The sequence below is a fragment of the Neophocaena asiaeorientalis genome, unplaced genomic scaffold, assembly GCF_003031525.2.
Source record: "Neophocaena asiaeorientalis asiaeorientalis breed wild unplaced genomic scaffold, Neophocaena_asiaeorientalis_V1.1 scaffold534, whole genome shotgun sequence".
NCBI classification, from domain to species: domain Eukaryota; kingdom Metazoa; phylum Chordata; class Mammalia; order Artiodactyla; family Phocoenidae; genus Neophocaena; species Neophocaena asiaeorientalis.
Window position 1 is genome coordinate 1143191 of NW_020172826.1, and position 26065 is coordinate 1169255.

General features: G+C 37.0%; 1 protein-coding gene across 1 annotated transcript in view; it reads right to left on the reverse strand.

Annotated features, from left to right (window-relative positions):
* Positions 1–26065, reverse strand: part of COL25A1 (collagen type XXV alpha 1 chain) — a 466880-nt gene that overhangs the window by 193941 nt on the left and 246874 nt on the right. Inside the window, exons 3-4 of the mRNA XM_024741942.1 lie at positions 19335–19379; positions 17299–17306 (exon numbers count right to left, since the gene is read on the reverse strand). Of these exons, the coding sequence (XP_024597710.1) occupies positions 17299–17306; positions 19335–19379 (53 nt within the window). The remainder of the gene's footprint in view (positions 1–17298; positions 17307–19334; positions 19380–26065) is intronic.

Here is a 26065-nt window from a genome sequence, read left to right on the forward strand (position 1 = left end):
AAAAAAAAAAAAAAAAAAAAAAAGACATCCTCCTGGAAATGAACTAATTTAGATAGAACATACTGTATGCCATTATTCATAAGCCCATTTTCATCACTGCAGAACAGCTATGTCAGTGTGACAACGTCTTCCTTAAAATTCATGTTTGGGATCCACTTTTAGTTAATTAATTTAAAAGGTAAAGAGAAAATCTGGACTCTTATCTCTGAGGTTCCCAGCAACTAAAATTCTATAACTTTCATATTTTATGCACTCTGAAACTTTCCATAATTTGAAGATAAAAATCTCAGGAAAAGATCCTTCTTCTAAAAATAAATTTTTTTTTTACTTAGAAAAATTTGAGCTACAAAACATTCTGAATGAAGAGTCAATATCCTGGTTAATTGTTACAGATGAACTATTTCTAAATTTGTTAGAAATAAATTAAAAGCCTATAAATGCCAAATATAAGAACTTTAATAATTCACTATTATTTTAGTATCCCATTACATATATATTTGGATGTTAGACAAGGAGCTAGTTTTACATAAGTACACACATTCATTTACTGGGCTTCATATGATGCCCTTGGTGGATAAAGCCAAACATTCAACTAGCTTTGGTTATAGTTTTAAAAGTAAGAAGTTTGAAGATCTGTAATTCAGGATGCTTTTTAAATACCATTCTTGGTATGCAAAGGTATTTAAAAGGCTAGCCAACACAGAGTGAGACAAGGTGGGAACAAATATGTAACAAAAGAGATGTCATTTTCTAAGAGGTTTATCATGCTGATTTTAATAGTAAGCCACCTGCTGTAGCTACTGTCAATGAGCAAAGCAGGATATAGCAAGGAAACATTTCACACCTGAAATGATGCTGACTTCAAGTCCCCAAATAAGAAACATTCTAATATAAACCATCCCCTTTGACTGTTATCAAAACTCTTCCCAAAAGAAATTCTTACATTGTCTATGGAGTCTAATTTACTGACAATATAAAAGGATATTATAAATCACTGAAAGTACTAAAGTAGGTCACATCTTGGTAATCACTGTACTTTAGGGCTATAGATTGAGTTCCTACTGCGATAGAGAGATGATTCGGGTCAATTTCCGATAATAATTTACAAAAATGAAAGCTTCCTATTTAATTTACTTTTAACAGAACACAAGCGTAGAAAATGATCTGGGTGCTCTAGTTATTAGAATATTTACAAAGTACTGGAAGTTACAGAAATGAATAGGAATGAAGGAAATTGTCTACCCTTTAATGATACTTTTTAATAACAAAATAAAAGCTTCTTCTCCTCACAATGATGCATAGCGGGAGGTTTCCCAACCCAAATTCATTTGCCTTGTGGTTTTGATTAAATATATGCACATAGGAAACCTCATATTATAGGAAATATATAATTTCTGTATGAGTTTCTTATGAATTATAATATTTGGTACAAGGTCAAGCAATGTTTCATTTTGTTTAAAATGTTGTAACGATCCGAAATCGCCTTCAGTTTGTTTACACCCTTCAAAGTCTCTCCTTCTAAACTCTATTAACATTACCAAACTGAAGCTAAATAAGGATTTTTTTTTCCCTCTAAATAGGGGAGTTAATGCCTATGGGAAAATAACATTCTTAACAAATAAAGCCCAGGGGATCCAGTCAGGCAAAGGAATAAATCCTCATCTTTCACACAACTTTCAAACTGGTAAACAATACAAGAATTCAAAATAGTTTCTTTTCAAGTCACGCCGTATAAGGTACAAAGTAAGTTTGTATGTAATGGTGATGCCAGATCAACTTTCCAGACATGAAGATTCAATGATTAGAGGCTTAACTTTAACATGCAAAGTAGAGGGTTGGATGGAGATGGAGGGGGGCAACAGGATAAATAATCCGCACAACTGGAAGTGGAAGTTTAGGTCATTTCCTATGTGAGGATATAGAGGGTATATTGGATAATGGTGAGACTATCTGAAGGGAAACCACAAGCTGATTAGTTCCACTCCAAGGGATGTTTTTTAAAAACCAGTTCTTATTCTTTACCACTGATTAGAAGTCTAAATGAAAGGCTACATATGGAGAAAGATATATCCATCCAGCCATTACAGCAAAAGGGCGATAAATTATCCAGGGTGCCCGCAGAGAACCCCTTAATCCACTCTTTCAATTTTCACTCTCACCTGCGAAAAAGTCTGAAACTGTATGCCAGTTGGTTGTTAATAATGTGCCCTGGGAGGGAGCGAGTTGAAATTGTTCCCCAAACTGCAAATCAAGAGACAAACTATGTGCGTCTACTCCTGTTGAGTGAAATGATATATCAGAACAGAAGATGGTGTCTGCAGTACAGGACGAAAGTATGCTTTCATGTGTCCTCTAAACTCCATGGCTCTGGGCAGCAAAGCTCTGAAGCCCTTATATTTCTACTCCCAGAAGAATATCCTAACATAGATGTAGCTAACAGAAGCCTCCAAAAGGAAGTTTGTGATATAAAATTTTAAATAATTGTTTTTAAATTTGTAGTTTCCAGATTGGATTTCTACTGTGCCTGCCAAACATTCTCCCTCCTTTTCTGTGGGTTAGCTACACAAATATGGATTTCATTTGTTTATTAATGGAAGGAAGTGGTGACTCAGACGCTTTGTACAGATGCCTCAGTTTTCCTATTTCTACCCTCCTTCCACAGAGCACTGTAAAATGTAACCAGTTCAAAGCTAGGAGGAGGGGAGAGTGCAGGGGGGCTGGGATTAGGAAAAGCAAGCCCCTTGCCTCTCTGGTTTGGTCTGCAGCCCAGGCTCCCACCCCCTGGACCTCCTGACTCCTGATCACCTCAGTCCCTGGACAGTCCATTTTGTCCTTTTCCTCAGTCTGGATGTGGGCTCTAATCAAACCTCAGCATCATCTCCTCCCCAAATCTGCTCTTCCTTCTCTAGTCTCTATCCCATGGTCTGCACTATTATTCCCCAGAGCAAGGCCTGAGAATCACCCCCACTTCTCCATCCTCCCCATCCTTACATCTAGTCACACATTCTGCCATTTCTACCTCATTAATACACCCTGAATCTATCCCATTCTCTATATCTCTCCAGGTCATTTTATTTCTCCCCCAAGTAACTGCAACAACATATTAACCATCTCTCTCTTCCCCTTTGTCTTCCTCCTATCCTTTAGCAAGAGTGATCTTCCTAAAATGTTTGTCTGACCATGCTACCCCACTTCTTAAATGCTTCAGATTGTATACTTTTAGGATAATTACTTAGCATGGCATGCAAGGTCCTTCACCACATCCTACCCCAATCCCTGCTTTCTATTTACTTCCTCATCCCCTCCTTGAACTTTACATTTCAACCTTAATAAGCAGTTTTCCTAAATGCCATTCTTTCGTGTATCTCAAAGGTTTTGAACATGCTAGCCTCCATGAAAACACTGCACAACTTAGACTTTTCACGTTGACAACACTGTGTCTTAGATCCAGAGGCAACCTGATCCCCTCCCCACCAAAATTTGGGTGATTAACCCCGCGATGGTTCTTCCGTTGTACCTCGACATATCCTGAGCATATTTCTCACATGATATTGCTATGTTTTTGTTTTGTTTTGCTCCTAGTAGACGCTAAGGTCTTTGAAGACAGGGGCTATCTTTATTTGCTATTGTATCCCCATCATGTATAGCAGAGGGCATGGCACATATTAGGCATTCCATATGAGTCTGATGAATGAATCATTGAATAAGTGGGCACTATATTTTAGATAACTGTATGAACTAATTATTAATAACACTTTAAGTCCCTCCTGCCTCTATATCCCATGATGCCATCCTTTATTCATTTCTTTGAGCATATAGAAATACTTGTTAATAAGACATTCTGCAGAAATACAAACTAGAGATGTATATGTGTATTTTTGAGACTGAAAATATTAGCAAGTAAGGAAACAAGAAAAAGCTTTATTTTATTTAATCCTAAGTAAATCTTAAGAAAGCATGGGGACTGTGAAGATAAAAAGTGCATTAAAAATATCATTCATAATGACTAAAAAAAAACACCATAAGAACATTTAGGTAACCCGGGCCACTTTAGATTCCAAGGCTTGATGTCTTTTTAATTCCACCAAAGCAAGAACTAAAGTTCATTTAATAACTAAAGGAGAGAATTCTTTCTATATTATGGTTCAGGACTCAATTCAGAGCAAACAACTCATACTTAGTTAATTTAGGCCAAATGTAGGCCAACATCACGGTGTCTAAATGAGCAGAAATTAAGCAGGAGCCACTCTTTGAGTAAGAGGAAACCATAGCATTTCACATAACTAGTTTGGAAGGATGGGGACATTGAAGTCTTCTCTGTAATCACATGCCGCTGAAGATTACTAAATGCTTGGCCATTCAAGAGGAAACAATAACATACCCTTAAGTCACTCATTTGACTTTGTTCAAAATATTTACATTCAAAAATGTGTCCAAACTGCTTTTTCATAGCACTTTATTTTAGTGTGACTTTCTTTTTTTTTTTTGCAGTATGCAGGCCTCTCACTGTTGTGGCCTCTCCCGCCGCAGAGCACAGGCTCTGGACGTGCAGGCCCAGCGGCCACGGCTCACGGGCCCAGCCGCTCCGCGGCATGTGGGATCCTCCCGGACCGGGGCACGAACCCGCGTCCCCTGCATCGGCAGGCGGACTCTCAACCACTGCGCCACCAGGGAAGCCCTTTAGTGTGGCTTTCTTGACTATGGCTAGTTATTGCCTCACAAATCCACAGAAGTCATATAATTATGACTTCCCTAATTTGTCCCATAAGGCATTACAGGCCTGCATAAGCAGATCGCCCTAGGAATTCAGCCACACAACTAAGTATTTGGTCACAAGAAAGTCAAACAGGAAGAAGGGACATGACACTCCATTTGTTCACAGACTGGATATTAGAAAAATATGCAGGTGTCCAGTCAGCAACCAAAAGCAAAGACTTTCAAACTGAGAGATTCATTTCTAATAATTCTGACTGCCTTGTGCTACCTGTTTTGCTTTTTTTATTTTTTAGTGTAAAATGAAACACTCTTTTAGCTCTTTGGAAGAGAGGATTCATCCCTAAACTCCCTTTTTTGTTTTAATCATGTTTCCCACTATAAGAATGTCAGTTGCTCCCTCTTCAAACCTTATGAAAGTGACCCTAAAAATATGTCATTTTTTCACAGAAGCATTATTAAAAATTAAACTTTCACATGAGACAATTGGGAATATGAAACAAGATAACCAGAACTGTTCCAATTGAGATGATCACCCTGGATCCAATACAAGGTATTGAAATCACTCAGTGGCATGAGAACTAGTAAGAAGAAAGAGAAAGCCATAGCAGTGTCTGTTGATGCTTGAAGATTTTGTAAGTGCTTAAAGACAAAAAGCCTTCATTAACAATGAAGTTATGAAGTAAACTGGGAGGCCTGAGGCTCCTAGCCTAGTACTCATACTTTATTCTTCTTACAAACCACTCCCTAACTTCTATGTTGCACTTTTTCAAAAAAATTCTTTTCCCTTTTCTTTTTCTGTTCAAAGTTTCTAGTGATAACAGTTTTGATGAAATTTTTCTTTTCTAAAATTTTACAAAGTCAGAGGTCACATTACTCCCCAAGTGACATACCTGTACACATCTCGTTGGAGACTTCTGGTTCTCTCAATTCCTTAAGGAATTATATCCAAACAGGGTAGCAGAGATTGGCTGTTCACCAATTTTGTTTACTTTTTCTTCTAAGCCCACAGCTACATTTCACTCTCTCCTTTGCAGTTATGTGTGAAAATGTGACTTGACACTTGCCAAAGAAATGTGGTCAGCAGTGATATAAACCATAAACTCTTGTACTTCTAGTGCTGGCCAAAAGAATCCTCCCACCTGACTGTCCATTCTCTTTCTTTCTTTATCTTATCCAGTGGCTGTATGCCTATGCCCAGGGTAACCTCAGAACACACATATGGAAGATGGCAGAGTCCCCAGAGTCTTGCCCTTCATCATGTATAAGAAATCAATGCCTACTGTGGTAAGCCAGTAACATCTCAGAGTTTGTCTGTTAAAACAGCTACAGTCATTCTAAAACAGATGGTATCCAGAAATAGACCACAGGAAAGAATAGTCTTGCAAAAACTACATTGTCAATATTTTGGTATGTCTCTTTCCTCCTCCTTCTGCTCCTCCTTTTTTTTCTTTTTTTACTTTAACACCTTTACTTATCTCAGTTTGCGGGGTATTTTTCCTTTATCTCTGCCCCTTCAAGAATTCCAAAATTCTGTTTAATCTGGCACTAAATCTACGTAAATAATATCAAAAGAAGCACTGAAACAAATTGCCACTGAACACGGCAATGTTCAAACACGGCCTGAACCACTGAACCACTCAAAACAGAAGATGTGAAAAGACACTGGGGAATCTATTCTATGTAAGAATCACAGTTATGTCCCTTTTTCTACCTTTTGTTCCAGGACACAAAGCTGTATGCAGGGTTCCAAAACGAACTACCCATCTGTGACAACCTATGGTCATTCTATTATAACTCTGTTCCCAAACAGCCATTAGACACAAATTAATTCTCCAGGTTTGTTTTGTTTGTTTATCTGGTTTGTTATGGTGACTACATCTGAATTCATCGAGCCATCTTGGTATTTTATAGTGATACCATTTCCTGCAAGATGAGTGGTTTTCTCCCTCCATCAAAAATGATATCTTATTATTACAGAAAAAAAGAATAGTAACCACACATTCAAAAGCACACTCTTTGAGCCCAAACAGAAATCAAAATACTTTTATAATTAAGCAAGAATATAGGAAAAGCAATTAAAGGAGCATTTGCTGAAAAACTCCATTACAATTTTATGTTCAGTTTTCTCAACTCAAGAGCCAAAGCTCATATCTCCACACAATTTACTTCTGTTAGATGAAAATTAGACGATTTATAAGTGTGTTTTGAGTAAAGAGCAATATGAAAGATCACATACAAGATGTAAGATCCACAGCTAGCTAAGTAAAGCCTAAAATGAACCTTAGATAATAGGTAGGATAAGATACAACAAAGAAGATACTTGCAAAGAAGTTGGTAACACTTCAAGCTTACCTGCCTAAAAAACAACTTGTAGAAATATGGGGGGAAAATGGGTTTTGAAGAGAGACAGACCTGGGTTCAAGTTCCAATTCTGCCTCCTACTAAATGTGAATCCTTGGGTGGGCTAATTTACTTGATCTCCCTAACCCTCGGTTTCTTCCTCTGTAAATGGGTATAATATATCTCTAGTTCACAGGGCTAGAATGAGAATTGGTATGTAAAGTGACACATATTAGGTAGTTATTATAAATTGTAGTTATGAAAGTATCTGGAAAAGATTTACTATTGGCTTAAAAGTCATATTGTCTTTTTTCCGTATAAAGTAAAGATATCAGAGTTTCTCATCTAAAAGTTCTATAGAGATTTCTTTTCCTAATTCATCTACCACATTGGCAGAAATAGCATTGTAAGCTTAACTTGGCTAAGTCTGCTTCATTCATCTGTCAACAAGATTCTGGGCTTCAAATCGAGCTGACAATTGTTGAAGGTGGACAGAACAGAACAGGCTGCACCATGGCGTTGCATTTCACACCTCAGAGGGTCCTATGCTACCAACAATAACATCATATCTCTGTCAGTCAAGCACAATTATAGGGTTCGATAGACTGATACAAATAAAAAAGCCAGTTAAAACAGATCTCCTGAGTCTGTTCTGGATATGGTTATGGGACTTGTTTGATTCTGTTACCTGTGAATAGTAGAATGGCACCTCCCTTGGGGACGAAAGGACAAAGAGAGGGCATCCCCTATTGACTCTAAAAAAAGGTCAAAACGAGTGCACAATTTGCTACAACTAAAAATGCTGAAGTTATTTTGTAAATGTTGATCATACTGTTTGCTTCCTATTGAAACACGAATGTGTTTTTGAGATATCCAAAATAGAAGGTACAATTTCACGCCATCTGGAATCAGGTAACACAATGGTCAGGCAAATCATTCAAGCAAATACATTTGTAAAATCCAAGCTAGGCGCTCAAAGCACTTGCATGGATTTCTTTAGAGCAGTGTTTTAATACATATCACTTTTATGAGAAAGAAAATAGAAAAAAGCACCTGATATTCACATCAAAATGAATTACATACATTATCATAAAGTTGCTACATTGTGGCTGTTTATAGCAAAGAATCCCGTGGTATCAATATCTTTTTGTCAAAATGGAAAAGGCTGAGAAACAAGCTGAACAGCTTCCTAAAGAGTAAATCAATATGTGGGATCTAATTCAAGTAGTATTTCAAGTTTCAAATTATACATGATCTCAATATGCAAGATACAGAAACTGACAAAAGTAACACTCTAGCCACAAATAATTCTAGTGTGATACCACCAAGTTTTCCAAAATATATCAAATGAAGATGTAAATGTAAGGCGTCTAAATTAAATTTTATTATGAAGTGTTTCCCCCACCCCACCCCTTTAATGTTACTTGATAGTATTACTGAAGAAGGGCAATGAAAAAAAGTTACTCTCAGTGACAAAAGAGATCTGCCAATGTCCCTCCAGGAAAACCAATCTTTCATTTGTTTGTTTGTTGTGATGAGTGCCCTAATCCTGTCTTTGCACCAATGAGCACATTTCACAACAAAGTCAAAGTGAGTGGCAAGAAAATACACATCAGCCCTTGAGCAAGTCTTCATGGAACATTCTCCAGGATAGATCATATCTTGGGTCAGAAATCAACCGTTGGTAAATTTAAGAAAATTGAAATTGAATCAAGTATCTTTTCCGACCACAATGCTATGAGACTAAGTATCAATTACAGGAAAAAATCTGTAAAAAATACAAACACACAGAGGCTAAACAACACACTACTTAATAACCAAGAGATCACTGAAGCAATCAAACAGGAAGTTAAAAAACACCTAGAAACAAATGACAATGAAAACACGATGACCCAAACCTTATGGGATGCTGCAAAAGCAGTTCAAAGACAGTTTATAGCAATACAAGCCTACCTCAAGAAACAAGAAACATCTGAAATAAACAACCTAACCTTACACGTAAAGCAATTAGAGAAAGAAGAACAAAAAACCCCCAAACTTAGCAGAAGGAAAGAAATCGGAAACAACAGATCAGAAATAAATGCAAAAGAAATAAAGGAAATAATAGCAAAGATCAATAAAACTAAAAGCTGGTTCTTCTAGAAAATAAACAAATTTGATAAGCCATTAGCAAAACTCATCAAGAAAAAAAGGGAGAGGACTCAAATCAATAGAATTAGAAATGAAAAAGGAGAAGTAACAACTGACACTGCAGAAATACAAAGGATCATGAGGGATTACTACAAGCAACTGTACACCAATAAAATGGACAACTTGGAAGAAATGGGCAAACTCTTAGAAAAGCACAACCTTCTGAGACTGAACCAGGAAGAAATAGAAAATATAAACAGACCAATTACAAGCACTGAAATTGAGACTGTGATTAAAAATCTTCCAACAAACAAAAGTCCAGGACCAGATGGCTTCGCAGGAGAATTCTCTCAAACATTTAGAGAAGAGCTAACACCTATCATTCTCAAACTCTTCCAAAATATAGCAGAGGGAGGAACACTCCCAAACTCATTCTACGAGGCCACCATCACCCTGATGCCAAAACCAAACAAAAGATGTCACAAAAAAAAACACTACAAGCCAATATCATTGATGAACATAGATGAAAAACTCCTCAACAAAATACTAGCAAACAGAATCCAACAGCACATTTAAAGGATTATACACCATGATCAAGTGGGGTTTATCCCAGGAATGCAAGGATTCTTTAATATATGCAAATCAATCAATGTGATACACCATATTAACAAATTGAAGAATAAAAACCATATGATCATCTCAATAGATGCAGAAAAAGCTTTCGACAAAATTCAACACTGATTTATGAAAAAAACCCTCCAGAAAAAAGAAAAAACAAACAACGAAAAAAAAAACCTCCAGAAAGTAGACATAGAGGGAACTTATCTCAACATAATAAAGGCCATATATAACAAACCCACAGCCAACATCACCGTCAATGGTGAAAAACTGAAGCCATTTCCACTAAGATCAGGAACAAGACAAGGTTGCCCACTCTCACCACTATTACTCAACATTGTTTTGGAAGTTTTAGCCACAGCAATCAGAGAAGAAAAACAAAGGAATCCAAATTGGAAAACAACAAGTAAAGCTGTCACTGTTAGCAGATGACATGATACTTACTATACATAGAGGATCCTAAAGATGCTACCAGAAAACTACTAGAGCTAATCAATGAATTTGATAAAGTAGCAGGATACAAAATTAATGAACAGAAATCTCATGCATTCCTATACACTAATGATTTAAAATATGAAAGAGAAATGAAGAAAACACTCCAATTTACCATTGCTGTTGCAATGTAAACAATAGAAATACCTAGGAATAAACCTACATAAGGAGACAAAAGACCTGTATCAGAAAATGATAAGACACTGATGAAGGTAATTAAAGATGATACAAATAGATGGAGAGATATACCATGTTCTTGGATTGGAAGAATCAACATTGTGAAAATGACTCTACTACCCAAAGCAATCTACAGATTCAATGCAATCCCTATCAAACTACAAATGGCATTTTTCACAGAACTGGAACAAAAAATTTCACAATTAGTATGGAAACACAAAAGACCCCGAATAGCCAAAACAATCTTGAGAAAGAAATAAGGAGGTGGAGGAATCAGGCTCCTGGACTTCAGACTATAACTCAAAGCTACACTAATCAAGACAGTATGGTACTGGCACAAAAACAGAAATATAGATCAATGGAACAAGATAGAAAGCCCACACATAAACCCATGCACATATGGTCATCTTATTTTTGATAAAGGAGGCAAGAATATACAATGGAGCAAACACTGCCTCTTCAATAAGTGGTGCTGGGAAAACTGGACAGCTACACGTAAAAGAATGAAATTAGAACACTCCCTAACACCATACACAAAAATTAACACAAAATGGATTAAAGACCTAAATGTAAGGCCAGACACTATCAAACTCTTAGAGGAAAGCATAGGCAGAACACTCTATGACATAAATCACAGCAAGATCCTTTTTGACCCACCTCCTAGAGAAATGAAAATAAAAACAAAAATAAACAAATGGGACCTAACGGAACCTAAAAGCTTTTGCACAGAAAATGAAAAGATAAATAAGGCAAAAAGTCAATCTGCAGAATGGGAGAAAATACTTGCAAATGAAGCAACTGACAAAGAATTAATCTCCGACATTTACAAGCAACACATGCAGCTCAATATCAAAAAAACCAACAACCCAATTCCAAAATGGGCAGAAGACCTAAATAGACATTTCTCCAAAGAAGATATTCAGATTGCCAACAAACACATGAAAGGATGCTCAACATCACTAATCATTAGAGAAATGAAAATCAAAACTACAGTGAGGTGTCACCACACGCCAGTCAGAATGGCCATCATCAAAAAGTCTACAGTAAATGCTGGAGAGGGTTTGGAGAAAAGGGAACCCTCTTGCACTGTTGGTGGGAATGTAAATTGATACAGCCACTATGGAGAACAGGATGGAGGTTCCTTAAAAAACTAAAAATAGAACTACCATATAACCCAGCATTCCCACTACTGGGCATATACCCTGAGAAAAGCATAACTCTAAAAGAGTCATGTACCACAATGCTCATTGCAACACTATTTACAATAGCCAGGACATGGAAGCAACCTAAGTGTCCATCAACAGATGAATGGATAAAGATGTGGCACATATACAAAGTGGAATATTATTCAGCCATAAAAAGGAACGAAAGTGAGTTATTTGTAGTGAGGTGGATGGACCTAGAGACTGTCATACAGAGTGAAGTACATCAGAAGAAATAGACAGCTAGTGGCAAGCAGCTGCATAGCACAGGGAGATCAGCTCGGTGCTTTGTGATCACCTAGAGGGGTGGGATAGGGAAGGTGGGGAGCAGATGCAACAGGGAGGAGATATGGGGATATATGTATATGTATAGCTGATTCACTTTGTTATACAGCAGAAATTAACACACCATTGTAAAGCAATTATACTCCAATAAAGATGTTAAAAAAAAAAGAAAATACACATCAGGACACAAGGTTACACATCACAATCTTCCTGTACTTGTGAAACCACAGGACCACAGAGGCTCATGGCTAGAAGGAAGTTGGAGGGATTTACTTCATACAGATTCTATGCCATGGATTGCTCATCAGTAGCAAGGTGATTTACCTTCTCTGACTACCTTTGTGATTTACATTAAATTTATGGAATGGAGGCATGGGCAATTACCATTAAACTCGCCACGTAAGTCTTGGTATTTTATCCAATTTCTTATTTGTTGAGATAAATAGTTTTCATTGAACACAGAATTTGGGAAATAAAATGTTCTAAAAATAACTTTATAGAAACATTCAGATTTCAGTTTATGGAAAAGAAATGGAAGGAAAAATATGCAAAAAATTAAATGATGCTAAAAATAGGAGGGGTATGGTCACTGCAAGTTACAATTATCAATAATTGGATACTATATCTAAATAAATATAAAATTGATCAATCCACTTAATCATAATGCCACTGTTCATCCATTTTCTTCAGATGCAAGAAAGAGAGAGGTAGCCTCATCCACCAGAGGACAGACAACAGAAGGAAGAAGAACTACAATGCTGCAGCTTATGGAACAAAAACCACATTCACAGAAAGATAGACAAGAGGAAAAGGCAGAGGGCTATGTACCAGGTGAAGGAATAGGATAAAACCCCAGAAAATCAACTAAATGAAGTGGAGATAGGAAACCTTCCAGAAAAAGAACTCAGAATAATCATAGTGAGGGTGATCCAGGACCTCAGAAAAAGAATGTAGGAAAAGATAGAGAAGTTGCAAGAAATGTTTAGCAAAGACCTAGAAGAATTAAAGAACAAACACCTAGAAGAATTAAAGAACAAAAAAATAGAGAGAGAGAAAAAAAAGAGAGAGATGAACAATACAATGACTGAAACGAAAAATACACTGGAAAGAATCAATACCAGAATAACTGAGGCAGAAAAATGGATAAGTGATCTGGAAGACAGAATGGTGGAATTCACTGCCACGGAACAGAATAAAGGAAAAAGAATGAAGAGAAATGAAGACAGCCTAAGAGACCTCTGGGACAACATTAAACGCAACAACATTCGCATTAAAGGGGTCCCAGAAGGAGAAGAGAGAGAGAAAGCACCCAAGAAAATATCTGAAGAGATTAGAGTCAAAAACTTCCCTAACACGGGAAAGAAAATAGCCACCCAAGTCCAGGAAGCATAGAGAGTCCGAGGCAGGATAAACCAAAGGAGAAACATGCTGAGACACATAGTAATCAAATTGACAAAAATTAAAGACAAAGAAAAATTATTGAAGACAAGGGAAAAACAACAAATAACATACAAGGGGACTCCCATAAGGTTAACAGCTGATTTCTCAGCAGAAACTCTGCAAGCCAGAAGGGAGTGGCATCAGATATTTAAAGTGATGAAAGGGAAGAACCTACAACCAAGATTACTCTACCCAGCAAGGATCTCATTCAGATTTGACAGAGAAATCAAAAGCTTTACAGACAAGTGAAAGCTAAGAGAATTCAGCACCACCAAACCACCTTTACAACAAATGCTAAAGGAACCTCTCTAAGTGGGAAACACAAGAGAAGAAAAGGACCTACAAAAACAAACCCAAAACAATTAAGAAAATGGTAATAGGAACAAAAATATCGATAATTACCTTAAACGTGAATGGATTCAATGCTCCAACCAAAAGACACAGGCTCGTTGAATGGACACAAAAACAAGACCCATATATATGCTGTCTACAAGAGACTCATTTCAGACCTAGGGACACATACAGACTGAAAGTGAGGGGATGGAAAAAGATACTCCATGCAAAAGGAAATCAAAATAAAGCTGGAGTAGCATTACTCATATCAGATAAAATAGACCTTAAAATGAAGTATGTTACAAGAGACAAGGAAGGACACTACATAATGATCAAGGGATCAATCCAAAAAGAAGATATAACAATTATAAATATATATGCATCCAACATAGGAGCACCTCAATACATAAGGCAACTGCTAACAGCTATAAAAGAGGAAATTGACAGTAACACAATAATAGTGGGGGACTTTAACACCTCACTTACACCAATGGACAGATCATCCAAACAGAAAATTAATAAGGAAACAGAAACTAAGGAAACACTCCCATTTATAACTGCAGCAAAAAGAATAAAATACCTAGGAATAAACCTACCTAGGGAGAAAAAATACCTGTATGCAGAAAACTATAAGACACTGGTGAAAGAAATTAAAGATGATACAAACAGATGGAGAGATATACCATGTTCTTGTATTGGAAGAATCAATATTGTGAAAATGACTATATTGCCGAAAGCCATCTACAGATCCAATGCAATATCTATCAAATTACTAATCGCATTTTTTACAGAACTAGAACAAAAAATCTTAAAATTTGTATGGAGACACAAAGACCCCAAATAGCCAAAGCGGTCTTGAGGGAAAAAAATGGAGCTGGAGGAATCAGACTCCCTGACTTCAGACTATAATACAAAGCTACAGTAATCAAGAAAATATGGTACTGGCACAAAAACAGAAATATAGATCAATGGAACAGGATAGAAATCCCAGAGATAAACTCATGCACCTATGGTCAACTAATCTATGACAAAAGAGGCAAGGATATACAATGGAGATAAGACAGTCTATGCAATAAGTGGTGCTGGGAAAACTGGACAGCTACATGTAAAAGAATGACAGTGGGGGGGTACGGGTGGTGGTGTGATGAAGTGAGAGATTGGGATTGACATATATACACTAATATGTATAAAATGGATAACTAATAAGAACCTGCTGTATAACAACAACGACAAAAGAAATATAATGGAAATATTTTATCAAGCCACCTACTCTAAAGGAAAATTCGATGAAAAGCAAACACAATACCTTGAAAATCATATATGGGGGTTTAGAAATTGGAGGCTTAAGAGGATTTCATTACAAGGTATTTCACCCCTAAGGGCTCCCATGATACGGAGTCCCAAGTACTTACAGTAAGACTCCATTGTATTAGTAAAGGTAGCACAGTGAATATATATATTTTTTCTCTTTTTCACATTCAATGGTTTTTTATCTTATCAAATGTGAGCAACTTAACTTGAGTTATCTTTTAGTCAGTATAAAAAAAGTGTGGATATATGTATAACTGATTCACTTCGCTGTACAGCAGAAACTAACACAACGTTGTAAATCAACTATACTCCAATAAAAATTTAAAAACAAAACGAAAATAACACACAAAAGAAAAACTCATAATTACATATACCTTATTTCTTGGATCTGATGCAATTTGCTAAACATATTATAACTTCTTTAAAATCCATCTGAGATGCCACAGTATTAATGCTTATTGTATAGATTAGCCATTTTACATTTTTTGGTCATGCTTTTATTATATGTAATTATTTATATCAAGAAATATAATTTGATATTGAATCACTATGTTGTACCCCTGAAACTAATATAATATTGTAAATCAACTATATTTCAATAAGAAATACAATTTGACCCATGACTAGCCAAACCTGTGTAACAATGAGCCATATTATAATATACTTACAATTTCAAGGAAGAAGGATAACGTGGTAAGCAGAAAGCATTTACAGTCAGACATATCTAACTGAATTCCAACTTTGCAAACCCTCTTTAGCTGTACAGCCATTGATAATTAACCTCTATGAGCCTCAGTTTCCTTGTTGACAATGGTAATGTTTAGAGACATTAATGGGAATGGGGATGGTAGCATCAGAGACAACATAAATGTATGTAAAGTGCCTAGAATATTGCCTGCCATACACAGGGGCTTAAAACATATTAGTCCTCTTTTTTAGTATATAATAAGAAAAGGAAAAAACAATTGAAATGTTCTAGGTGGAGAACCTGAACTAATAGATGGCCCCCTGAAAGCAAGAGCCCAATATGGGTGTCTAAACTTGTGAACGACCAAACAGGAAATATTAGAATCCTCAATATCATAAGGCAGAAATGAGATTTAACTGCCTCTTGGCCTGCCTAATACTTACCTCCACAAAAAGAAGCCTTGAACGCTCTATTCTGGATGTAATCTCCAGAGTTTCCTTTGGGTAGCAGTGGTTTGTTTCTAGTTTTAAAGACAGTCAAATATGAAGCCAAAGAATAAGGCTCCTAGACCTGGGGCATGCCATCTGCCTAGCATTAAGCAAGAGCTGAAGTCAGTTACAGAAGCAAAGTCATTTCTAACATGATTTATGTTCCGTCCTTGAACGTGGCAGGAAGACTGCAAAAGATATTTGGAAGCCAATGCTTCCTGTGAATAAAGTAAACGAGTATATGCTAAGCCCCTCTCCCTGGACCATGCTGGCCTGTTAGAGAAGTTGCCAATGCAGAGTCTATGAACCCTGGAGCAAACCGACTATTCGGGATGAGAAAATATCTCCAGGGCAATGATCATTGCTACTGTAAACGTACAGAGCACAGTACGGCACCGGGGTCAGACGACAGATATCCAGGATATTACTCAAAAACACATCTAGCTCAAAGCTGACAAGATAATCTGTTCCTGTGAGTACAAAGCAGGCTGGAATGCTGCAGCCATGACCTACACAAGGAAAGAAAAAAGAAAGTGCAACTCTCCAAGGGCTCCAACTCAAGCTCTTTATGCAGGCAAAACTCCAAGGGACTTCAAAGGGAGTGTTGCTTATGGAAAGAGCGCTGAACCAAGCCCACCGGGGGTATCACTTCCACGATCATGTTGCCATCTACATTTCGTGAACTGGCAAATGCAAATATTTCAGATACAAGCTTAAACGAATGAAAAAAGAAGTGTGAAAGAGCTTGAGAGTTTGCTCGCAAAGAAACCTCAGTATTTCAGGAAAAGCATTTAATATCAGGAGCTTCATAAGTTATTCCAAAATTCCCAAGACAGTAATTGGTTTGTGATCGTATTAGAAATAAAAGGTTTTTTTTAATTGACACATATTGCACTCCTACATATCACATGATCACAAAACAGTATACTTAAAAACTAATGTCCTACAGTTAAATACTCTTAAAAAGGTCAGCAACATTTTTCTAATTGAAATATAGAGTATATTTTGATGTTTTAACAGTTTTAACATACGTGATTTGATTAACGTAGAGGAGCCAGAATGCAGCAAATATACTTACAGGAGGACCTATGGCGGGGGGAGAGTAGACAGAATAAGAAAAAGAGAGAGACAAATTAGTGAATATATGAATAGTAAGATTTAATAAAAGATTAGAACATCATAATAATATCAGCATAATACAAGAGACATAGAAATCACTTAAGAATTTAGTGCCTCTCAGTCATTTTTTAGATCATGAACCTATTATGAGACCATATCAGAAAAATGCATTTACATCTATGTACACACAAAATTTTATGTAAAATTTCAGAGAATATTCCCTGAGGACTGTTTATGAATTACTCAGAAGTTCATATAGTTTAAGAAAAGACTGTCTAATTTATACACCTAAAAATTTAGATAAAATATGAATTAGGAAGAACGTTAGTCATTCATGATAGACCAGTTGTAGACAATTGATATATAAATTTCTTGAGTTTGGTAAAATGGCTAAATCAGAAAGGTACCTGCTATTTGTCCTAAGAATGTTTATCTTTCAGTAGTATTGTCAATATATAAAAGACCAAGTCCTGATGTTTATGTAAGTTTCTTTAAAACTATGTATTCTCATCAAAACACAGGCAAAGTCTAAGAAAATTTCAACATTTCGCACACCATATGTTCAATTGAAGCACCAGTTCTCAGTAGCCAAGAAGTTGGGAATTCATTTTTATATTTTCTGTAAAACTGCATAAGTACAAAATTTTCACTATTTTTTCCTAATCCTCTTTCTTTCTTTCGACACAAAGATCAATTCAGTGATTATTTGGGTCCACCAATGTTTTATCATTTCTTTTTCCTCAAAAACATTTATAAAGTATCCTCTATTTTAAAACTTTGCACTCAATGAAAGGGATACCTATACAATTTTCCAGTTACTCAGAGTGAATGAGGTTTAAAAATAACTTTTGATAATTCTCTTAAAGGAATTAAGCAGCTATGTTTTCATAAAACCCTTTTTACTTTGACATCATATTTCCAAAAGGGAGAGGAAATGAGACAAAAAATATCAATCTGCGGTCTGCTCTTTTTGATAGGTTAGTATTTCTATTTTTTAACCCTTAGTAGATTGTTTTTAGTATTAATAAATACTTGTAGAAAATGCTGGAAAACAGCATTTCTTAGTACACTAAAATCAAACCTTAAATTACCTTCCTCTTATCTTGCAAGGAAGAATTGATGTCCTGTTAAGACTTCACATTTACATTTACATTTTTGGAGCCTTAGACTTTATAAAACTAGTAAAACCATAAGTGAACACACTCATTTGAATATCTTGATTTCAGAAAAAAAAAGTTTTTATTTGAATTTGCATATAGGGATTTGGCCTGAAAGCAAAAAACAAAACAAAACAAAAATCACTAAAATGGGTGTCAGGACAACTGGCTGTGCTTCTAGTTCTGTTCATAAAAAATTGCATGGCTTTGGCTGAACCACCTGACTGCTCTGGGTCGCCATTTCCTCAACTATAAAATGAAAACTCTGGATTGATTACTAAAGTTCCTGTCATCACTAAAATTCTATGGTTCTACAAGAGGAATAAAAATTCTTAAATTGTGAAAAGAATGAGAGTTAAAGCATGACAAAATTTTACCAGTTGGATAAAATCATAATCAGGTTTCCAGGACATGTGCCCCAGTGTCCCAAGGCAGATGTTTCCGCAGAGAGTGTGCATTGACTGACCACCTATGTAGGTGGAAAGATGGGTGATGCTGTCATACTGCATGTGGCTAAGAAACCCTCTGCTGTACACTGAAAGGGCAGATTTAACTTGACACAGTAAATAAGCCAAAATTGGGTGCCAGGGGTTAGTAAACTGTAATTAATAATATTTTGCAAACTTCTCCTTCCTACTGTTTGATGGAAATAAGAAGATAAAAAAAAAATTCTATGTGTAGCAGAGAAGATATAAACATCTCACAAACACACACACACACACGCATGCGTGCATGCACACAACAGCCAACAGAACAATATAATTACTAATTAGGAGGAACAGATGTGGGAACCTAGCCAGAACACGAATGACACAGAACAGCTGAAAGAGAGACTTACCAGATTCTCCTCTTCGGCCCCTTTTACCTCGTTTCCCCGGAGGGCCTGAAATAAAAAGAACAGTTTTTGGAATTTTTGGTTCCAAAATGGCTAGTAAATGATTTCTATATATCTTGTCACTGTTTTTAACTAACATGAAAAGGACCAGAGATTTGTAAAGGCCAACTCTGCCTCTGGCATTTCAGCATAACTGTTAAGCTTCATTTAATTATAAAAGCTGTCCTAGATCTCTAACCAACTAGTGTTACTTAGAAACACTAAAGATTCAGAATTTTTGTTCATCCTGCCCGGGTATCATCAATAAGAAAGGGTTTGCTAAGCAAACTGGTGGTGTTGAGATTTCATGTTTCTTAGGAAAATTTCTTTTCTGAAGGTTTCAGCATATTACTAATTAAAAGTACTAAGTACAAATGATTACAGTTTCTCTTCAGTCAGGTTCCTCATGCTTCTCTTGAAAATATTTAGTTGGCAGTTAATTAAACATATATATTAATAATGTAAATAATCTTTACAAATATTTCTATTTTATTAAATGTGAATTTTCATCTATTGGAATTTCTCTAATTAAGAACCAGCTGAGTTAAAATCACAACCCTTTTAATTGGAAAGTGTTTAGGTAGTAAGTATTGGTCTCATTTTTCTAAGGGGCTAGCTCATTATTGTCATTCAATAAATGTTGAGTCTTTACGGTGATCTCATTTTAAAAGTGAAGAAATAACCTTCTTTTTCAGTGAGTTCCCTATGAAGACCACCAAGCCAATATGTGTCAGACTTGCACAAGTTTCTAGACGTTCATGGTTTTCAAGCCATTATTCTCAACTATATAATTTCTGCCCTCATTTCCTTGGTTAGGAATAGCTCCCACTGAATTATGATCCCAGCAAATAGAAGAGAATAATTAGCCCACAGTGAGAATTGAGGTCTTAAAATATTTGCTGGGAGAAAGAGGCCAAGGAAAATACAGAACTGCTTGGTTTTGAAGAATGAGTTGCGAAGTTGGACTGATGACTTCTAAACTCTAGAAAGTTCAAGGCACAGGCCTTGGCACCCAGTTGACTCTTAACGTGATCCTGAGCTACCGACTTCCATATGGAAACACTATCACGAGAAATAGAAACATCAGTGGGCCAGGTTAGTTTCCCTGCAAGCCCTTACACAGAGTAAGTCTGGCCATCTGTGTTTTGTAAGAGGTTAAAAACAATCAAGCAATAAAATCAATTGAAAATATTAGGAGAAGCGGCTTTGTAGCAGAATCCAAAATCGTCATTCGAAATTTCAGGTTTCCTTCTGTGTTCTGAAATAAAGAGAGATTTTCATCACACTCAAGTTATCCTTGGCCAGACTGAGAGCAGAAGGAGAATCATATAAATAGGTAAATAAACCCAGTGGAATCCTAATAGGTATGAAAAATATACATTTATATACATGCTCAAACATACACAGACACAGGTATATATTGAAAAATTCTGATATATAATATACAATGTCCTTTGGATTAGGAATCAGATTTTTTTATATTACAAAATTACTATAAGAAGTGTTTAGCAACAGCTAGATACTTATGATGTCTGTGGTCTGCACAGTAGGGACTATAGGTCATGTATAAGACGTATATCTGCTCTGAAGAAGCAAAGAAGTTGAAAAGAGTAAAATAACACACATGAAAAATTTGTTAGTAGTATATGCTGTGAAGGCGGCACAATGAGTTTGTGCTCTGATTTGTTCCTTCTACTCTAAACACATGGTCAGTTATAAAAAGAGAAAAACATTTAAAAGTATTTGCATTCAAAAAAGACATGGGCATGTCCACAGGCCAGAAATGTACCAGAACTGGAAAGTGGAGAGCAGGGATAAACTATGAGCTTGCCTGGCTCTGGTTCTAGAAGTAGAAATGGTGGCTATGGGTTCTATCCCTGAAGAATAAATACCCAAAAGTTCTCTCATCAGATTCAGACTTACTTCTTAAAGCTGGGGGCTTATAAATGCTAAAGAGAAGTTTAAAAAAATCTAGCTCTCTGGCTTAAAGGCTGGGGAATATAGATATAAACTCTCAATCAGAAAACGAAGCAAGCATCTGCTGGTTTGATGCCTGATTCTGTGATATTCCAAACATAAATCTGCGACAAGAGTCCTGAAATGTCATTTTAAGACAACTCTGGTCTAGAAAGCTGGGAGGTCAGGTAAAGACAGACATAAAATGATTAGGTAAGAAAAGGTGAGCATAAAGGAAAGAAAGACACACACAGAGAGAAAACTACACACACACACACACACTAAAAACCTCCTACTCACAATGAGTATAGAAGTCAAAGTTCCAAAACATATGAAGAAATCTAATGCTAAGAAAGGTAGCACTAAATAATAAGATCATGAATTCTTCCTAGGTAAAATTAATTAATTTTAAGAAACCATCAGATGAAGATTAGTATGTTAATTATGCTTTAAGAGATAAATGAAGAAGTAATACCCATTAAAGAGCAAGGGATTTTGAATGTAAACAAGGAAAAAAAAGAACAAGTGGATATGAAAGAGAACCCTTTAGAAATCTTGAAAATGTCATTGAAATTAAAAAAAAAGATAAATCAGTTAAATGCTAGCCTGGATATGGTTGAAGAAGGAACAGTTATGGAAGATGTAGAATGCAGTCCAGAGAGACAGATCGAGTATCTATCTATGTATCTGACTATCCACTGTAGTCTGAATGTACATGTCCTGCAAATTCACAGGTTGAAATTCTAACTCCCAAAGATGATAATTTTGGGAGTGGGGTCTTTGGGAGTTGCTTAAATCATGAAGCTGGAGACCTAAAGAATGGGGCTTATAAAAAAGACCCCACAGAGACCCCTAGCCCCTTCCACTATGTGAGGACACAGTGAAAAGACACCAGCTATGAACCAGGAAGAGGGCCCTTACCTGAAGGTGACCATGCCGAAACCTTGATCTTAGATGTCCCAGCCTCCTGAACTGTGAGAAATAAATTTTTGTTGTTTATAAGCCACCCAGCCTGTGGTATTTTGTTATAGCAGCCCAAACAGAATGACTCTATCTACTATCTATCTATCTATCTATCTATCATCTATCTGTCTGTGTATGTATCTATCTATCCATCTATGTTAAGAAGAAAATTTTTACTTATAAAAGAACTCAAAAGAAATGATAGAGAAGACTTTGTTTAAGAGATAATAGATGAGAATATTCTAGAATTGAACTTAGGAGACCTAAGATTGAACTTATACTCCAAGTGGCAAGTAAAAACAAATCACACGTAAACACAAAGGAGGAACTTAGAAATATTCATGGATAAAGAGAAAATGTTAAGAACTACCAGTGGGAAGATTACAGTGGAAGATACCTAACTGACTGCTGTCTCATCCACAACAAAGGTGCCAGAGGGCCCAGAACTGATTTTTAGGAAAAGCCTTAGAAACCTATAATTATGTTTGTTTATTGGAATTAGTTTGTCACTTTCCTCCAGAAGAATATTCCTTTTAAATAGTAGAATCTATCAAGGAAAAACAATACATTACATAAATGTTTAAAAATGATTTAAAATAAACTTTTAAAAAATTTAAAAGATATCAGATTATAAAAAATGATCAGAGAAGCAATTATATTTTTGAAGAAACCAAGAAACAAAGTTAAAGGGATTCCCTGGTGGTCCAGTGGTTAGGACTCAGCCCTTCCACTGCCGTTGGCCCAGGTTCAATCCTGCTTAGGGAACTAAGATCCTGTAAGCCACGCCAAAAAAAAAAAAGGAACATGTCTGCCTTAAATATTCAATTTAAGAAATGAATCAAATGCTGTGGGAAATTTGTTCGTTATATTGAGAGTTGAGAAAAAATAAAATCTAAGGAAACTGAAAAGATACTTGGTAAGACAGATATCTATTGAATATGACAATGTTTTCCAAAGAATTTCATAATATTTGAGAGAAAAAATTAAGCTAACCTAAGTTATGAGAAGATGGGAATCCAAACCCTATTGGATTTACAAAGAAAATATTTGATTTGAGAAGAGCATGTTATAATTGCTATAAGAAACAGAAGACTGAAGTGAGCATTATATTGAGCTTGTGAACTAATAAATTATACAAAACTCGCAGTAACACATAAAGATCTTGCTTACAAAGAAAATAAATAGAAGTTTTGAAAAAGTCTCCTGTGCAGATGAGATAATTTGATATCACTCCTGAATTTAAAGGCAAAAATAATTTAAAAATTATATACATGGGATGAATTTGATAATGGGCAGCTGGCGGATCACCAGAGTGAAAAAGAAGAAAAGACAAATGATAGATATTTCCCAGACAAAACCAATGTTAACAATAGCTAACAGTAGCTGAAAAAGATATTCCCAAATATACAATGGAATATTACTCAGCCATAAAAAGAAAGGAAATTGAGTTACCTGAAGTGAGGTGGATGGACCTAGAGTCGGTCATACAAAATGAAGTAAGTCAGAAAGAGAAAAACAAATACCGTATACTAACGCATATATATGGAATCAAAAAAAAAAAAAGGTACTGATAAACCTAGTTGCAGGGTAGGAATAAAGATGTAGACATAGAGAATGGACTTGAGGAAACAGGGTGGGAGGGGGAAGCTGGGGTGAAGTGAGAGTAGCATCGACATATATACACTATCAAACGTAAAATAGCTAGTGGGAAGCAGCAGCATAGCACAGGGAGAGCAACTCAGTGCTTTGTGATGACCTAGAGGGGTGGGATAGGGAGGATGGGAGGGAGGGGATATGGGGACATGTGCATGCATGTGGCTGATTCACTTTGCTGTACAACACAAACTAATACAGTATTGTGAAGCAATTATACTCCAATAAAGATCTATTTAAAAAAAAAAAAGAAAGTAAAAGAAAAAGATAGTGCTCATTTCTATTCCAAACTGAGTGATGAAGTGTCAGTCAGGCATGAGCCGTAAGAACAAATATAGAAGGTGGAACCTGACTCTTATTCACTGAATTTGGCCAGGTCCGTGCAGCAGAAATTCTAAGTGAATTTTCTCAGCAGAAAGACATGCCTCTGCAAAAGAAACTCGTTCAAGAATATGAATGGGAAGAGAAAAAGCAGAAGCTATCAGCAACAGAGGAAGTGAAAACTTACAGAGAATTTATGAAATAAAGAATAAATTATAGAGGAGCTTCAAGATGGCGGAAGAGTAAGACATGGAGATCACCTTCCTCTCCACAAATACATCAGAAATACATCTACATGTGGAACAACTCCTACAGAACACCTACTGAACACTGGCAGAAGACCTCAGAGTATGAATGGGAAGAGAAAAAGCAGAAGCTATCAGCAACAGAGGAAGTGAAAACTTACAGAGAATTTATGAAATAAAGAATAAATTATAGAGGAGCTTCAAGATGGCGGAAGAGTAAGACATGGAGATCACCTTCCTCTCCACAAATACATCAGAAATACATCTACATGTGGAACAACTCCTACAGAACACCTACTGAACACTGGCAGAAGACCTCAGAGCTCCCAAAAGGCAAGAAACTCCCCACGTACCTGGGTAGGGCAAAAGAAACAAGAAAAAACAGAGACAAAAGAATAGCGACGGGACCTGCACCAGTGGGAGGGAGCCATGAAGGAGGAAAGGTTTCCACACACTAGGAAGCCCCTTCGCTGGCAGAGACTGCGGGTGGCGGAGGGGGAAGCTCCGGAGCCACGGAGGAGAGCACAGCAACAGGGGTGCGGAGGGGAAAGCGGAGAGATTCCCGCACAGAGGATCAGGGCCGACCAGCACTCACCAGCCCGAGAGGCTTGTCGGCTCACCTGCCGGGCAGGGCGGGGGGGCTGGGAGCTGAGGCTCGGGCTTCGGTTGGATGGGGTTGGCTGCGAGAACACAGCCTGAAGGGACTAGTGCACCACGGCTAGCCAGCAGGGAGTCCGGGGGAAAGTCTGGAGCTGCCAAAGAGACCATTGTTTCGGGGTGAGCGAGGAGAGGGGATTCAGAGCACCGCCTAAACGACCTCTAGAGACAGGCGTGAGCCGTGGCTATCAGCGTGGACAGCAGAGACGGGCATGAGACGCTAAGGCTGCTGCTGCTGCCACCAAGAAGCCTGTGTGCAAGCACAGGTCACTATCCACACCTCCCCTCCCGGGAGCCTGTGCAGCCCGCCACTGCCAGGGTCCTGGGATCCAGGGACAACTTCCCCGGGAGAACGCACGGCGCACCTCAGGCTGGTGCAACATCACACCAGCTTCTGCCACCGCAGGCTCGCCCAGCATCCGTACTCCTCCCTCCCCCGCGCTTGAGTGAGCCAGAGCCCCCTTCGTTCTTCTGAGCAAAGAAAAGACGCCCTCTGGCGACCTACACGCAGAGGCGGGTCCAATCCAAAGCTGAACCTGGGAGCTGTGCGAACAAAGAAGAGAAAGGGAAATCTCTCCCAGCAGCCTCAGGAGCAGCGGATTAAATCTCCACAATCAACGTGATGTATCCTGCATCCGTGGAATACCTGAATAGACAACAAATCATCCCAAATGGAGGAGGTGGACTTTGGGAGCAAAGATATATATATTTTTTCCCTTTTTCTCTTTTTGTGAGTGTGTATGTGTATGCTTCTGTGTCTGATTTTGTCTGTATAGCTTTGCTTTGACCATTTGCCCTAGGGTTCTGTCTGTCTTTGTTTTTTTTTTTTTTTTATTTTAAAAAATTTTTCCTTAATAATTATTTTTTATTTTAATAACTTGATTTTATTTTATTTTACTT